Below are 17,600 nucleotides of genomic sequence, written 5' to 3' on the forward strand. Positions count from 1 at the left end.
TAACTTGAAAACATAATTGCTAGGAATAAACACGGTAGCACACTATTGTCAAAAAACTAAACAATCTTGCTTTCCCCCTTCCCATTAGCCAGTGCATCAGCTCCATACGGTATATTGTATATAAAGACCTTTGAAAGAAAAGAAAAATTGAGGGAATATACCAAGATCCCCAAGTATGCTCTGTCCACTAAAGAATACCTATTGAAATATAATAGCAAATGTAGCATTTTTTTTCCTTCCTGGCAGAAAAATGGAGAGAATTTGCTACTGTTGAATCACATATACACACCCCAAACCAACAGAACCACAACGGAACACCCCACACACAAACACACATGTGCATGCGCACGTGCATACACATACACATAGGTAGTTTGTGATTTATTTTTGCAAAACTCTATGAAAAAGAGATCGAATTCTTCTGAACTACTATCTGTTCATTGAAAACAGCGGGGAACCTAATGGTCACAACTGGTCTACCTCAAGAAGGAGACAAATAAGCAAATGGACCATTGGTTAACCAATTTCCCAATCAAGATGAATCAATACAGTAGGTTATTGGATAACAGATTAACTATCTAAGACGAATCAACCAAGTAGCCCAGTGGTTAACAAGGTGGGTGAACCACCAAGATGAACCATCCAAAAGGGCCATTAGTTAACAGAAGAACCCACCACAAGAAACCAACCAAGTGGATCACTCTTTAACAGAGAAACAAACCAAGTGAAAGCTGATGATGCCAAACACAGCTTCATCCCAGAGAGATGAACTAAAATTTTTAACTAGTCAACAAACAGAAAAGTCTTAATGAACCCAAACAGACCATGAAATCTAGACACATGACCACCGCACGGGTCACCAAGAGGGGCTGGAAATGGACCGCACGACTATACTTACGAAGATTATTTATGGGGGTTCTGGTATCCATGTTTTCATAATGCTGGACATGAACCACAATGTTGAGGTCCCTCTCCATGTGGTCAGTGTTGCAGTGGCCCTGTGGCCTCATGACATCTGCAAGGGCCCTGAAAGAAGAAAGAATTTAAATCTGTTCATTCCAAACACAATGATTGGCACCTGCTGTGCTCTGAGCACTGTGTTTATGAAGATGAGGCCCCTTACTCCATGGAGCTGCCATTCTAGCTAGGGGTGGGAGGGAGAAAAAGACATAAGGAAGTAAAAAAGATCACTGCAATTAGAGGTTACATAAGGACTTCATGCAAAACAGTCCACATGCTCCTCACAATAGCTGCGTAAGAGTGGGATCACCCACCTCGCAGAGTTGTTGACAGGATTAAATGAAGAATATATGTAAAGTGTCTGCACCCCACAGACACTAGTCCCCCTTCATAGCTAATGCTAGATACCACAAGTCATGTACAGCAATGACCCACTATTAGCAACAAATAACATTTATAGAGTACTTACCATAAGCCCGCCACCTTGCTAATCACGTTATGTGCCTTAATTCAACTAAGTAGCATATGAGCACCTTATGAGGTTTATTACTCCTTCTTTGTGGATGAACAAAGGCTCAGAGAGGTGAATTAACCTGCTGAAGGTCACACAACCACTTGTATAGGGCTTTGAACCAGAGTCTGTATTCATAACTCTATATACTGTGTTCATGGGGTTTCCTACAGCTAGGGAGGATTTGGTGTGAGCCATCCACACCCCATGTTGTAAGTAAGTACCCCTCTTAATCAGTAGCTGGGATGGAGGGAAAGCTCTATCTGAGTCACCAACTGTGTTTTGGGCTCTTCCCATTTATCATCATGTTTAATCTCCTTGACGCTCACCCAAAGATTGATCATCTTCTTAGTATTATTCGACAGATAAGAGAGCAAGTGGAGAGGTGTTAAGTGACTGTATTAGTTCCCAGACTGCTGTAACAAAGCACCACAAACCAGGTGGGTTCAAACCACAGAAATTACGGTCTCACAGTTCTAGAGGCCAGAAATCCCAAATTAAGTTGTCAGCAGGGCTGCACCCCTTTGGGGACCTACAGCGACTCCTCCCTTGCCTCTTCCTGACTTCTGCAGGTTGCTGGAAATCTCGTCCATCACCACCTGGTGTGTCTCCTGGAGTCACTGTCTTCCTGTGAAAATCTGCTCTTAAGGACAGCAGTCATACCGGGTTAGGGGGCCTACCCTACTCCAGGACACCTCGTCTTAAATCATTACATCTGCAACAATCCGATTTCTAGACAAAGTCACATTCCAAAGACCACAAGGTTACAACTCTAAAAAATATTTTTTTAAAATGGGTAGTGTTGGGGGCAGAGATGTGATAGACAATTCAACCAGAACAGTGACCTTCACAATTAGATGTAAAACTGAGTCAAGCAGCTCAATGTTTGCACACCAATCAGAACGGAGATAGCTGTCAACCAGGTATCACACCTAAGGTCAGACCTCACCAGCACATTTACTTCTCTTCACCTACGCTCCATCACGTCTCTGTTTAGATAGGATTATCCTTGAACAGTATATACTATTGTAGCTATAATTGCACAGGTGTGTATCTTTGACCTGAGGGGCGTCTTTACTGTAAACCTCAATCTGTTTCTTTCTCTTTGCACAACACGAGAGCTAGCTGTACCGCTAACTGTGAATCTCCTCCATCTAGCAGTTTCATGGTGAGAAGCTGCAGGATATCAGCCCTGCTTATCCATTTCCCTGATTATGGGCACCTAGATGATCAGCACACCTCCCTGCCTCTGTGCACAACACTGCAATAAGCATCCTGGTCCACTCCTCCTCTTGGACCAGGGAGAGCTTCTCCAGCATACTGCCACACGTTTAGATACATCCAGGTGCTCTGAACAAACCAGAACCCTCTGAGTCCACATCAAGGGAGACAGAGAAGCAAGGTGAGCATTTGAATGAGGCCCCCACATACCACCAATGACTATAAGAGGCCCGGCTTGCTTGCTGAAATTTACCCCCCTGTAGCACCAACTCTCAAATAGCAGTCTGCCAACCAGTGGCAATAGCATCCCCTGAAAACGTGTTAAAATACAAATTTTCAGATTCACTCAGACCTACTGACTCAGAAACTCCAGGGGCAGGATGCAGCCACCTGATTTTTCTGCTGCACATTCAAGTCTTGGACTTTGTTCAGGTCACAGAGGGCCCAAGCTTCGGGAAGTGGTTGCTCATTTAGCAATGAGACGATGGCCCAAGAACCACAGCTGGTGAGAAGTGTCAGATGTGAGATACAGGGAACACAGCAAGGATCGCATGTGAATTACAGGAAAAGATTGGGTCCTCCAAGAGACAAGAGAATAGCAACTGCTCCCATTCATTCATTCGTTCGTTCACTGAACAAATCTTTATTGCCTACTCTGTGCCAGGCTCTATTCAAGGCTCTGGGAATACAGCAAGATGCAAGACGGAAAAGATCACTGCCTTCCTGGAGCTTATATTCTAGGGGACAGGATAAGACATATGTATATTAAATAAATAAACCAGGGCTGTGAAAATTAAATACATAAAAGGAACACAGTCAAGAGACACCAGTGCATAATGGCATTATTCCCAACAGCCAAAATGTGGGAAACCACCCACATGAACTAATGAATAGATAAACAAAATATATGTTATGCGATGGAGTATATGATTCGGCCATGAAAAGCCATCAAGTACTGACACATGCTACAACATGAATGGAACCTGGAATGCTAACACTCCTATAAAGAAGCCAGGTCCGAAAGGCCATGGAGCATATGATTCTATTTATATGAAATGTTCAGAATAGGCAAATCCATAGAAAGTAGATGAGTGGTGGCCAGGGGCTGGAGAGAGGGACGACTAGAGAGTGGCTGTTGAACGTATATGGACTTTCAATAATGAAAAGGTTCTGGAATCAGATAGTGGTGATAGTTGCTCAACTTCATGAATATGCCAAAAAATAACTGAATTGTACACTTTTTTAAAACTCTAAATAGACACAGAGAGAGACAAAGATAAGGTGGTCGGGAAAAGTTTTCCTGAGATGACACTTGAATTGAGCCCTGAACAGTGAGGAGTTGGTCACATAAATATGATGGAAAGAAACTTCCTAGCAGAGGGAGCAGCGAGTGCAAAGGCCCTGAGGCAGGAAAGAATAAGAATATTTGAGGTACAAGAAAAAAGGCCAATGAAGATGAAAGATGGCCAATCAGGAAGGGAGCATTCAAGGTGAGGATTAGCCTACCCATTTTATGCGGGGGAAGAAAATGCTCAGGTTAAGTGCTTATCAGTGCAGGGACCAAGATACAAACCTGAGTATCTCTGAAATCAGAGTTCAGCCTCCTTCCCAGCTCTGTGATGTAAGCAGAGTTTGAAACTCAATAGGACAACAGGAAAGGAGCATTTGGGGGGAAAGGCAGATGCCCTCTAAAACCTAATTTGCCTTTTTTTAACTTCTAAACAGGTTCCTCATCTTGAGCTTCAGAGGATCTGGATTTGAATAGAAATTTTGTTTGTACATTTTTCTTGAGCAAGAAGCCATAGCTTTCACCAGTTTCTCCAAGGAGTCCCCCCAGAATTTCAAAATATTCAGGCTTTTAAGAGGTTAGCAAAGTTACCAGGACAGCTACCAGAAACATGGTCAACACTGCCTTCTGCAGACCCCTTGGGCTTCTCCTGAGTGCTAAAGTTCTTAAAAGTCCTGCCCAGAAGCCAACGCTGCTTTTCCCCCAAAGCAGCCCCTCCCCAAGTATGCAGTGGAAATGAGGGTTCTTTTAAAAACCTCCATAAGGACACCTGGGAGGCTCAGTGGTTGAACATCTGCCTTTGGCTCAGGTCATGATCCCGGAGTCTGGGGATCGAGTCCCGCATCAGGCTCCCTGTGTGGACCCTGCTTCTCCCAATGTTGCTGCCTCTCTCAATATATGGATAAAATCTTTATTTTTTTTAAATTTTTATTTATTTATGATAGTCACAGAGAGAGAGAGAGGCAGAGACACAGTCAGAGGGAGAAGCCGGCTCCATGCACCGGGAGCCCGATGTGGGATTCGATCCCGGGTCTCCAGGATCGCGCCCTGGGCCAAAGGCAGGCGCCAAACCGCTGCGCCACCCAGGGATCCCGGATAAAATCTTTAAAACAAAACCCAAAAAGCAGCCTACAAGGTATGATCCATTCCCTCCAGGGACCTCATAAAATGATTCGGGATCAAGAAAGGAAATCCAAGAGCTTCCACGTGTGATATTTAGTCATTAAAGTAAGAAATCAATGTAGTATGTGTGTGTGTGTGTGTGTGTGTGTAGGGATGCTGGAGCCTTCACTTGAAATGCCCACGCCTGACGATGAGAATCAGGAAACTCAGACCAAGGAGGGTGACTGGCAGTTGGCACCATCACTGGGGTGCATCACCTGTACTGCAGCCAGGTGCACCCTGAAAGGGGCTATGAAGATAAAGTTTCTCCTTTTAAGTAGGCTAAGCATCACTCAGCAGGCATGTGGCTTAAAAATATCCCCCACAAAATAAAATAAACAAAATAAATAAAATAAAACAATAAAATAATAAATAAAATAAAATAAAATAAAATAAAATAAAATAAAATAAAATAAAATAAATATCCCCCACAGGAAAACCGCAGCCTAGAGACAACACTGATAGCCCCAGAGCACAATAGAGTTGACTCTCGCCTTCTCTTCAACCCCTAGCTTGTCACAAGGTTAAAAACAATGATTGGCTATTCAGATCAAAGCAAAGTCAGCCTAAAAGAATCACAACTCTCACGAGAAATATTCAAAATATAGACTGTTTATTAATGATGTGCTTCATCCTCAGCCTTTGCGATATCAGCCAATGATCACATGATGTCACCATGCTTAGCAACTAATTTTAAAATAATATTTATTGTACTTTCAGCTCAGTTTGAAATTTCTGTCCTCATATATGTCCTATAATGTACCTAATAGCTGTTTGCTAGTATGATCCCATATTTACTAGTAAAAACAAATGTGCATGTATGAGGGCACATGCTAAGAAACACATTATAACACGTATCCAAAAAACTTAAGGCAATGGAAAGAACCAACTATGCTCTGTAAGCCAAACTCCCAAGGATTTGGCATCTATTTGTGGCACATGGTTTGGGTGCTTCTCAAACAATGTGCATTCATGTTACTTAGGGGTCTTGTTGAAATGCAGATTCTGTTTCAGTAACTCAGAGGCAGAGCCTGAGGTTCTTTTGCTCAAGCTCTCAAGCTAATGAAAATGCTGCTGCTCCACAGGTCACACTCTGAGTAGCAAGATCCTAAGAGGACTATGATAGTCAACTTTAAGTGTCAACCTGACTAGGCCACAAGGTGCCCCAATATTTGGTCGAAAGCCGTTCTGGGTGTGTCTAAGAATGTGCTTCTGGATGACATGAGCGTTTACATCAAGAGACTGAGGAAAGCAGATTGCCCTCCAACATGTGGGTGGGCCTCATCCAATCAGGTGAAGGCCTGACTATAGCAAAAGGCTGACCCTCCCGAGTAAAGAAAAAGAATTTTCCTGACTGATAGCCTGCAAACTGAGATGTCCGCTCTGCAGATTTCAAACTTGCTCATGGCAAGTCCACATAATGAAGCTCCCTCTATTATATCTCACATAGGTTCTGTTTCTCTGGAGAACCCTAGCTAATAATACAGGTACCTTATTGAAGAATACTTTTTCTTGATATTCGTTAACCTGGTTCAGAGCAATTATGCTGAAACATTGCCATTTTTTAAGTGCCTGAATATTGGCAATTGTATAAAGTTCAATTTAGTGTCAGCTTCTTTCTAGATGTACTTGTATGTTATTTGTCTCGGGCCATTTGACAGTTGGCTCTATGAGTGTGGGAATTCTGTTTGTACTTATTCACTGTTCTCTTAGAGCCCTCAAAATAGTGCCGGGGTGCCATAGTTGCTCAATAAATACCTATGACATGAATAAGTGAAAGAATGAATGAATAAAAGAGGAGATACTTTCTTATGTAAACCAGGATGTCAGAAGCCAGTACTCCTCTGTGCCAGATACTGTTCTGGGCACTGAGGATACAACGGCAGAAGAGACTCTAGTGTCCCCACACTCCTTACTGTGGACAGTAGGCAAGGAGACAGATAATAAACTAGCAAACCACTAAATTAGTTAATTTTAGGCTATAATGTGAAATGAAGCTATTAACATCAAGCGATGGGCTGGAGGGGCGGGGGGGGCGGTCACTGAGCCTGGGTGGTCAGGGACAGCTTCTCAGAGAAAGGGACACTCAAGCTGAGGCCTGAATAGCGAGAGCCAGCATGTGAGGTCTGACAGAGGAGAATTTGAGCCAAGCCAACACAACAGCCCCGAGGTAGCAATGAGCTTGGCATATTTGAGGAACAAAGAGAGAATGCTGCATCCTTTTACTTTCCAATTACAGTGAGCAAATAAAAGACCCCAACATTTCCAAACAGAGCTCAGAGTCCCAGCACCTTGCTTCAAAGCTTCCAGGAATCCCAAGGTCTGAACTGTGCTCTGACATTTAAACACTTGAATAGGATTCCTGAGCATTTCCTCTTGTATCAGAAGCATCTTTTATTTTTCAAGAATGCAAGGGCAATGGGCATGAGATAATTTTCAGAGTGGTGGTCACACAGGTATAGACGAAGCTCATTAAACTGCACTTAAACTCCAAACTCAAACTCCTTTTTATTATGTACACTATACCCCAATGGAGGTGATTTCTAAAATGCAAGGACTCAAGGGCGCCTGGGTGGCTCAGTCCATTGAGCACCCAACTATTCATTTCAGCTCAGGTCATGATCTCAGGGAGATGAGATGGAGCCACTGTGTCAGACTCTGCGCTGGGCATGGAGAGTCTGCTTAAGATTCTCTCTTTCCCTCTCCTTCTGCCCCTTTCCTCCCTCCCTCCCTCCATCCCTCCCTCCCTCCCTCCCTCCCTCGGTCTCGCTCAAAAAAATAAATAAATGCAAGGACTCAATGCCCAAAGAGAAGCAAACATATCCTGCAAGGAAAAAGAATTTATAGAGTCTTTTCCATGGCCAACAAGATACGCATGCAAGGGCTTCTCCAACTCGGGGATCTGGTCAAAGGCATAGGATAACCACAGATATACAAGAAAACAGGGAAGTTGGAAGAAGAAAAGGGAAAAGAAGGAGGGACACTCATCACTTGATGCTATTTCTTTGCAAGGGACTCCAGCTCTTCTGAAGCATGTTTGAAATCCACACAGGACACTGTGCTATGTAATTTGCCCCTTGGATTTCTGATTCTGTTTGAAGGTGGGCAAAATAATGACATGTGCTCCCTACTGGCTTCAAGTGTACAGAGCTTCAAACATGCTTTTCTGCCCCTGAGGTCATTTCTCATCAATACCTTCTCCAAGAGGGCTGGCCCTGCCAGGGGCAGATGCAGAAAACATTCCTGGTCTTGATCTTATGGTGACTCCTTGAACTGGCCCCACTGCATGTGTGGCCATTTGCAGAGCATCAAGCACTTCTTTGTGATCTGAGAAACAGAAGTCCTGCACGGGTCTGCTCAAAGGCAGTGCAGCCTAGTGGTCAAGGACCTGTGCTCTGGCCTCAGACTGTCTGGGGTTTGAAGTCTGACTCCTCCTCTCCCCCAGGGCTTATTCATCCTCATGGAAAGCAATCTGTGCCTCTCAAAAGACAGACTGTCATAAGGCCTGCCTCACTGAGGAAGGCCCTGAAATTGAGAATTCACACACAAGCTCGGCAAGATAGCAAACCCGACGAGCATTCTTCAACATCACCTAGGCCACCAGTTTGCAAGGCTTTTCCTGTGGTCCCACGTGGGTCTTCTATTCTGAACCTGCCACCTCCTCTTGTTAAGTCAGAAGGAGTCAGGAGACTCGACCCATGTCACATAGCTGAAAAGATGTTAGCAGAGCAAGGGCCAGGCACGGAGTTCCAGACTACAGCACTTACCCCTTCGGCAGATGAGGGGTAGAAAATTCGAATAATAAGAGTTATAAGGAAGTTCTGGGCTAGGAGTTTCCCAAGCCCAGGCTCAGCAAAACGTTCCACAAGCCTATGCCATAAGGATCATCGTCGTTATGTCATTTTACAGACAAGAATCTAAAAACTCAGAGAGGTGAAGTAACTTTCCCAAGGTCACACAGCTATTCAGTGGTCGAGCTGGATTGAATCTCAGGCCATCCAACCAGAGCCCGTGCCACTAAGGTCAGCCTGAAGGTATCTCCAAGGACTGCAGTTTACTGAATGAACTGGGTTGGGGGACGGAGGTGGAGGTGAACCTGTGAGCTTCCTGAAGAGGAAAGTCACCTCTCAGCACGGCAGCCAACAGTTTCGGTGTGAAAATGCAGGTCCAGTGTGGCCAGACCTGCCCAATATCTCAAGAGAAGTCAGAAATCTAGATGTCTGTGTGAAAACTCCCCGCTTCTAAATATTGGCAACTGGTTCTAAGTTGATTTTAAAACATGATAGAGAAGAGAGACCAGAGAAATTTCACAGCCAGATGCAGGGAGTCTTAACTGGATCTGAGTTTGAAAACCCAAACTCTAGGAGACATTTGTTGGCCTGACTGGGAAAATTTTGATATGATTGGTTATTTGATGATATGATGGAATCTCCGTCCTTTTTCTTGGGTGTGATACTTGGAATTGTGTTGTGTGGGAGAGTGTCCTTGTTCTCAGGAGATCCACGCTGAAGTATTTAGGGAGGAAGTGTCATGTCTGCAACTTATTTTCAAATGCTTCAGCCAAAAAAACAAAGGAAAAGGAGAGGGAGGGGGGAAGAGGAGGGAGAAAGAAATATGGGGAGAGAGTAGCTATAAAGCAAATATGACAAAATGCTAATAATTGTTCAGTCTAGATGAGTGTTCTCAACTGCGGGTGATTCTACACATTGACGACATGTGGCTATGGCTGAGGATTTATTATTTTTGTTTTACTGTCACAGCTGGGTTGTGGGGTGGGTGCTACTGGCATCTAGTGGGTAGAGTCCAAGGATGCTGGCCAACACCCTGCAATGCCCAGGAAAGCCCCCCCACCAAGACTGAGCCACCCGCAAATGCTGGTAGTGCCGGGGCTTAGAAACCTTAAAGGCCATACTGGAGTTCATTTTTATTATTCTTTCAAGGTTTTGTTTCATGGGCTTTGTGTGTGTGTGTGGATTTAAAATATTTCACAGTCAAAAAGAGAAAGAGAGAGAAACTTAAAAAAATCAGAATGCATGAATAGAGAAATACATTGCAGACCAAACAAAACATGTTTGCGTGCTTTGGTGACCATAGCTGGCCACCCTCTGCAGTCTCTTCTTCCACTACGTCGTGGCAGGATGGAATGTTCCCGTGGCTGGTGAACGAGTATCTGTGGAGTTCTCACAGTTCCATGGGCAAGAGCCCCACAGCTCCTGGAATCACGGACTCTCCTGATTTCAATCCCAATCAAGCCCAGAAGGAAGCAGGTGACATGCCCAGGACTCTGAGCCGGAAAACCCACATCACGGAGGCCTGTTCTGGGATCCCACAAGTGCACGGGTCACAGGAGCACTTGGTGACATGCGGACAGCAAGGGGCTGTAAGTCTTCCAAGACTTGTAAGTAAGATAAGTCCTACTTATCTGTAAGTCAGATAAAATGAGAACAAACCTCTCATCTCAGTAACCCTCACCGCCCAAGACAAAATAAATTAAGAGGCTGCGGCCAGCACATTAATTTCACCTGGAAGCCACCTTGGAGCCTCTCTGAGGCCAAGCTGGGTGTGCCTGCCCCATCCAAGCACCTCTTAGCCCCTACAGGCAACAGCTAATGAGATTAAGACTGGGGCTGGGGCTCGAGATGATTACCTGCATCAACTGCAAGATGCATTTGGACGGTCCTTGGAGCAGCCCCCAGCACCACAAATACACATAAAGCCCTACCTGTGCAGACAACACACAACAGAAGGCACATACCAGAGTCATCGTGGCATTGGACAAATTCATCCATCCCCAACCCTGTAAAATAGTCCCAAACTCCAGAACAGTCTTTCTTAATGTGTAGGCCACTTTTTAGGGGCCATTCAGAGAGGCTGTTAAATGCAGATTTCTAAGGGCTCATCCCAGACCTTATGGATTTGGAATCTCTCTGAACATGACACAATAATGTGCGTTTTGCATTTTAGGAAATGCCCGCCCCCCCCCCCCCAAATGCGCCCTGAAACTGAAAACACAGTTGAAAACCAGGTGCCGGGGATTGAAGTTTTTCTGTGTGACCTTGGGCAAGCCATGCAAACCGAGCCACGATTTTCTCATACGTAAGTGGGAATTAACAGCACCTGTCTCATAGCTGTGAGCACTACATGAGAGGATGTTTACACACACATGCACTCACGCATGCATGTCCACACGTGTACATACACACACCCCCTACTACGGTGCCTGGCAAATGTTAGTTCCTTTTCCTTAACAGTGATTGGCCACACGCTGGAAAGCCTAGAGAGCTTTACAAAAGTACAGAGGCTTCACGAAGCCCTAGAGATTCTGATCTAAATTGTCTAGGGTGGGGCCCCTAGCAACATGATTTTTTTTTTTTTTAAGCATTCCAGGCGATCCCAAACAGTAGTCAGGGTTGAAAACCATACCATGGAAACTGCCCATAAAAATCAACTATTCTTGGGGCTTCTGGGTGTCTCAGTGGGTTGAGCCTCGAGTCTTGATCTCAGCCTCAGGTCTTGATCTCAGGGTGGTAAGCTCAACCCAGGAGACGGGCTCCAGGCTGGGCATGGGGTGTGGGGGGTGGGAAATCAACTGTTCTGTCCCTTCAAGAGTATGCACTTCCACTGCATTCTGGAACTCCCAAAATGTGTACAAGGAGAAGCCAGTGCGGAGGCTCCATTACCAGAGGACTGGCTACCTGGAGATTTCACCCCCAAGCAGTCCCTTCCTGGTACCTGCAGAAGAAAGTGGCTGCAACCAGCAGAGCCTAGGTGATTCTTTTTCTCCTGACAGAGCTGCAAGGGGGCAGGACAGGAAGTTGAGTCCCTGCTGGGGCCCTTAGGTCTGCAGTGGAGTGCTGTCTCCACAGGGACATTCCGATCCAAGAGGGCCTGGAGCTAGCATCACCTTCTCCGCCAGACGTCCAAAGGGAGCCACCCACCCTTAGCTGTCACCTCCCCACCTGCCTTCTCCGGCCCTTCCTACCCTCCTCCACCCCCACCCCAACACCCAGGAGGGCTCCTTTCAGCGCTGGTTTGCAAGAAAAAGGCTCAGTGGGCAGAGGAATTAAGCTGAATCTGCAAGGCAGACTTCCGATCCCAGGTCCCTGGGTGACTCGCTCCCTCGCAAGGCGACACCGCTGCCTGCTGCAGTCCTGCCTCGGCACTCCTCTCTCACCTTGTCACAGACCTGGGGAAGCTACAGGGATTGGCGGGGACTGCGGGGACGTGAAACACCCGCCGGTGGGGCTGGCGACAGGGCGCCTTGGGGGCGTGGGGGGTGCAGGAGGTGGGCGGGGCCAGCGTGTGACTCTTTCAGCCGGGCAGGGTTTCCTGTATACCTTGGAAGCTTACTTTGCGCTTAGGACCCCAACATCCATCTACACCTCCCCGCTGACCCAAACCAAGAGGAACTTCTTCACCTCTTCCCCCAAATCCCTCCCCACGGGGGGTAAAAAAAAAAAAGTCATCGGATACTCTGCGTATAAATAGAAAATAATTACTAGTGAGGTGGTAATGTTCCTTCGCCTATTTTTGGTGGGTCTCTTTGTTCAGATTTTTTAGGCAGGCGCACGGAGCGCGTGCATCCACACGCGCACACAGGGGCCCCCGCCGGAGGTGTGGGGAGGGTGTGTGTCTGTGTGCAGGGGACGGGGAGAGGAGGGGGGCCCCAAGGCGACCCCTATGTCCACACTCGGGAAGAAGATCCGGCGGGCGCCCAACCACCCAGCTGCTGGAAGACCGCCTGTCGCTCTTCAACCCGGTTGGCCCCAGACCTCACGCCTAACCCTGTCCCCAATCCTGCGGGGTCTGGGGGCTGCAGCCTCCGCCTCCGAAGTTACTGGGTTGTGCAAATCAATTTAGACACTTTTTTTAAGGGGAAAAAAAAAAGCAAAAGGCAAATAGCTCCATTAATCCCCAAATGCCTTCTCCCATCTGCTGCGACTTGCTCGCGCTGGGACTTGCATAATGAATAAGGCAACCGGGAAAGTTGACGAATCAGGGTGTCGGGGGGCGGCGTGGGGAGGGAGCGGGGCGCCCGCCCTTGGAGTCCGCGCCAACCGCGGGCTAGGGGCGCAGCGCGCAGCGGAGGCGGCGCCCCCCACCCCCACCCCCCTCCTCCCGCTGCGGGAGGTGCAGACCCGGGAAAGAAGCGAGGGGTCTGGGCGGAGGGAGGCAACCGAGGTCCCAGTTCCAAGGACCTGGAAGCTCCGAGGGAGCGAGGCGGCCGCTCCAGGCGAGGCTTTTGTTCTCGCCCTCCCCTCTCTTTCCACCTCCCTCGCCTCTTTTTCGCGAGCGGTACGAGTTGCAGGCGGCACACACTCCCTCCCTCCTCCCTCCTCCCTCCTCCCTCACACACGCGCGCGCGGGCTCACACACGCCCCCCTTCCCTTTCGGGCTCGCCTGCCCTGTTTACCTAGAGCCCAGCATCTGGCGTCCGAGCGGCGGACCCCTCCCCAAACCCCAGGACTCCGGGGCCGCGAGCTTCCCCGGCTGTCTCAGGTCCACTCCAATCCTAGGCAAGGAGGGGGCGGCGAGAGGGTGATGGGGGCAGAGACCACACACACATACACACACACACACACACACACACGCTCGAATCCACACCTGCGCGCAGCCCAGCGCCCCCTCTCCGCGCTCCACCACGAAGTTGGCTTCCCGGGAGACCTCCCCCGGCGGAGACGCGGCGATGGGGGCGGGGGGTGGGGGAGGGAAGCGCTGGGAGAGCGGCGCCCGGAGGGGAGGCGGAGGGGGGTGGGGTGGGGGAGGCAGCCCACCTGGACATGTGCTCCCTTTGGGGCCGGTGCGCTTTCTCCAGCCCCAGCTTGGTGAAGATGCCCACAAGCACCATGACGGCCACCACCCCGCAGATGATGTAAACGATCAGGTTGGTCTTGTCCTTGGTGGGGTCGTGCAGGGGGTCGTCCTTGCGCGCGGGGGGCTTGCCGGTGTTGAGCCAGAGCGGAGTGTCGTAGTTGGTGCAGGTGCTCTGGTTCAGTCGCCGCTTCTTAAACGTGCAGCAGAACCGGAAGCCACAAGTCCCGCAGCAGAAGATAAAGTCGCCCGAGCTGCAGTTAAACGGCGGGTCCCACTGGCCCATGACATCGAAGTAGCCGCGGCAGAAGTCCGGCGTGGGCGCCCGGGTCGGGGGCGCGTCCGAGACCCCCGCGCCCTCGCCGGCCTCCCCGGAGGCGGCCCCGGAGCGGTTGCCCCCCGCCAGCACGACCACGCCGCCCAGCTGCGCCAGCTGCCCGTGCCCCGCTCGCTCCTGCGCCCGGCACACGCGGGCGCACAGCTCGGTGAGGAAGCAGCCGAGGAGCAGCCGGAGGACGCGGCGCATCGTGTCTCCCAGCCCGGGCTCGGCCGCTCGGCCGCCGCTGGAGCCGCTGCAGCCGCCTCTCGAGGCGCGGCCGAAGCTGCCGAGGCTGCTGCCGGGGGCTGCGAGCCGCCGCGGGCCGCACATGCAGGGGGCGGCGCGGGGCGCTCGGTGGTCGCGGCCACGGCGCGCGGCTCAGCCCGCGTTCGCCTCCAGCGCGCCGCGCGCCCAGGGGCCGGCCGGGGAGGAGCGCGCCTGGCCGGGCGGCGGGGGGGGGGCGCGGGGGGGCCGGGGGAGGGGGCAGGTCCGGCCGGCTACGGGGGGAGGCGGGGGCCGGGGAGCAGGGGCCAGTCGGTGCGCCCGCGCCTCCCCTCGGCCCGCGGCTCGGGACTCGCCCGCCGGATCCCTCTCACCTCCCCAGCTCGCCAAGTGCGCTGGAGAGAGAGCGAAGCAACACTTGTGGAATGAAGGGAGGGCAGGAGCGAAGGGGGAGGGGGAGGAGGGCGGGCAGAGGAGGGGAGGGTGGAACGGGCGCGAGCTCGAGAGGGGCGGGGGCGCGGAAGAGGTGACTCGGGCGGGCGGGAGCGAGTTGGGGGGCGTGCAGAGCCGAGCTCGGCGGGCGCCCGGGGAGGAGGGAGCTCCGCAGCCGCCGGGGCCGATGGCACCGCCGGGGCTTCCCGGCAGGTGGAGGACGGCTGCGGGACCTCCCGCGCCCTCTCCGGGCTGGAGGCGCGGCTCCGACCTGTTCTGGGCGCAGAGGTGGCCCCGCCCGTGGCTTTTTCGGGCGTGCGTGCGCAGGAGCTGCGGCTCGGATCTGCCCTCCCGGGAAGGGGTGACCCGGAGGGGCTAGGGACGGGCTAAGTGGCTCCCGCTCCTCGGCGGACGGAGGGATCGCCCTTTCCAGGTGCAGCGGGCCACCTCGCCCTTCCCCCCGACTGCGCCCCCCAGCCAGGCGCGCCTCCCGGACGGCTCAACTCCCTGGGACGAGCGGAGGACCGAGGCTGAGCCGGGAAGGCGGGGCGGCAAGCCCTGGGCCGGGGTAAGCACCCCCGGGAGAGGGCCGCGGGACGAGCTCCATAGTCCTAGAAGCTCGGGGGGCAGCGGAGACGCAGCAGCCGAGGCCGAGGCCGTGGCCTGCCCCACGTCCCGGAATGTCCTTCCTCGGGACTCCCCTAGGCCCCCGGACCTGCCACTTTCTGACCCTCTACGACTCGCGGCGTTGCCCGCGCTCCACGGGAGGGCACACGGCGGCGCCGCCTCTGCGCGCCCAGCCCGCTGTGGTGCAGCGCAAGGCCTGGGCGTCCAGCCTCAGCCTCGGTCTCCGGGGCCCCCTCCCCTCCCCGCCCCCCCCCCCCCAGACATCCTCACCCTCCTCACCCGGGGCTGCGGAGTGCGGCCTTCGCCCTCTGCTTCCAGCTCCCCGTCGCCAGCCAGGAATTTCCAAATCTGCCTTCGCCGCCCAGCCGCGGATTCCATCCAGCTATCCGTCGGCCCTCTCCCATTTCTCCCACTTCTTCTTTCCTCTGCTTGAATTTGACTCCAGTAGCCCCCAAAACAGCATTTGCACCAAAACTGCTACACCGAATTTAGATCTCCACACGCCCCTGCGTTTTGTTTTTAATTGCATTAACTAAGTATTCGCTTTGCAGGCGGCTGGGCGATTTGCAGGGAAACGATGGCTCCACCACCCTCCCCTCCCCTCCCCTGGGCTGCGGTCAGGGGGCTTCTCAGGGCATTTTCAAAGCACCAAAAAAGTTGGGCCACGAATAAAATGACATACTGGGTCCCCTTAACTGAAAAACGCCAGGGTGAAGGGGGGGCAGGTATTGGACTCTGTTGCAAGTTTTCTCAGAACGAGAGGGAGTTTGGCTAATGGTCCCTTCTCTCCGAAGAATGTCACCTGCTGTCTTCCCAAAGTCTAGCAAAGAATGACCCTGTTCCAGCAAAAACAAAGCAGGCCCACACTGATGGAGCATACCCAGGAGCATCCGGCCCTAGAAGACCCATTGAATTACAGGCTGTACTTTATCCCAAACCCACCTGGACAAGGTGTGAGATCGTTTAGTCTAAATTCATCAGATCCATCATAATGGGATCCCCAAAATAGGACAGTGTGGCATGTCTGTCGACCCACACCCACAGCCACTGTGTGAGTCTCTACAAACACAAGCATTGGTGTGTGAGAGCTAATGATAGCTGACATTTATTCGGTGCCTGCAACATGCCCACTAAGCTTGTCTTTTCTAAAATCACCTCCTCACAGATGCTTAGAGCAGTGCCTAGCATCTAGCAGACAATCTGGGAATATTTGCTAAACCATTTGAGTGACTGATCTCATTTAACTCTATCTGCTAGGTAATGTAACGGGGCCCACACAACAGAGGGAGACAATGAGGCCCAAAGCAATTAAACCAGTTGCCCACAGTAGCGCAGCAAGGAAATACCGCGGTTGGCTTTTGACCCAAGAATTGACTCCTGGGCCTGTGTTCTAACCGCTGCAGGTAGTGCCTTCCTAAAATAGGCCTCCAGACTCCCTATCCACCTGATGTTATATTACATATTTGCTTTCTGTCTCCCCACATTGAGATGGTAAACTCCAGGACAGAAAGAGGCCATGACTCCTCCAGAGTCTCCCAGCACCTACCGCAGCACTGGACGTGAGGAGCACTCAAAAGAGGAGCACTCAAAACCGTGCTGAGGGGTTGGGATATTTCTAAGCACTAAATCAGATTCTAGAAGGGCTGCTCCAACCGGTGGTTTGCCACAGTCCGGGAAGCTGAGGCTCAGAGAGGTTAAGGGCTTTGTCCAAGGTCAAATGGCCAGGAAATGTGAAAGCCAGGGCTGGCTGCAGACTGCTAGACTCCTCATCCCTGGTTTCCTAATTCCCACCCCACTGCCCCGCACTGCGCTCCACTGAGGCACCTTCCTGCCAGCATCAGGGCTGGGAGCTTAGAGCAATAGCCTAGTAGAAGAATAGGTCAGAGACACCTTCCCCCAAGAGCTGGGGGTTTTCAGACACTTTTAAATTTGATTTAAAAACAAAAACAAACGTTAGCAAAATGAGACAAAATCGAGACAGAAAAGCCCATTTTAGAATCTGCCTCCAATCTCTGTAAAATATTGCCTGTCACCAGGACATTTGAGTC

General features: G+C 50.8%; 1 protein-coding gene across 2 annotated transcripts in view; it reads right to left on the minus strand.

The window, feature by feature from the left end:
* Positions 1-14,493, minus strand: part of SHISA9 (shisa family member 9) — a 287,792-nt gene extending 273,299 nt beyond the window's left edge. For both annotated transcript variants that reach the window (XM_049111379.1, XM_025416471.3), the window contains exons 1-2: positions 13,916-14,493; positions 899-1,026 (exon numbers count right to left, since the gene is read on the minus strand). In XM_049111379.1, the coding sequence (XP_048967336.1) occupies positions 899-1,026; positions 13,916-14,478 (691 nt within the window). In that variant the 5' untranslated portion in view covers positions 14,479-14,493. The remainder of the gene's footprint in view (positions 1-898; positions 1,027-13,915) is intronic.
* Between the last annotated feature and the right edge of the window lie 3,107 nt (positions 14,494-17,600).

This window comes from Canis lupus, chromosome 6 (assembly GCF_003254725.2).
Source record: "Canis lupus dingo isolate Sandy chromosome 6, ASM325472v2, whole genome shotgun sequence".
NCBI lineage: Eukaryota > Metazoa > Chordata > Mammalia > Carnivora > Canidae > Canis > Canis lupus.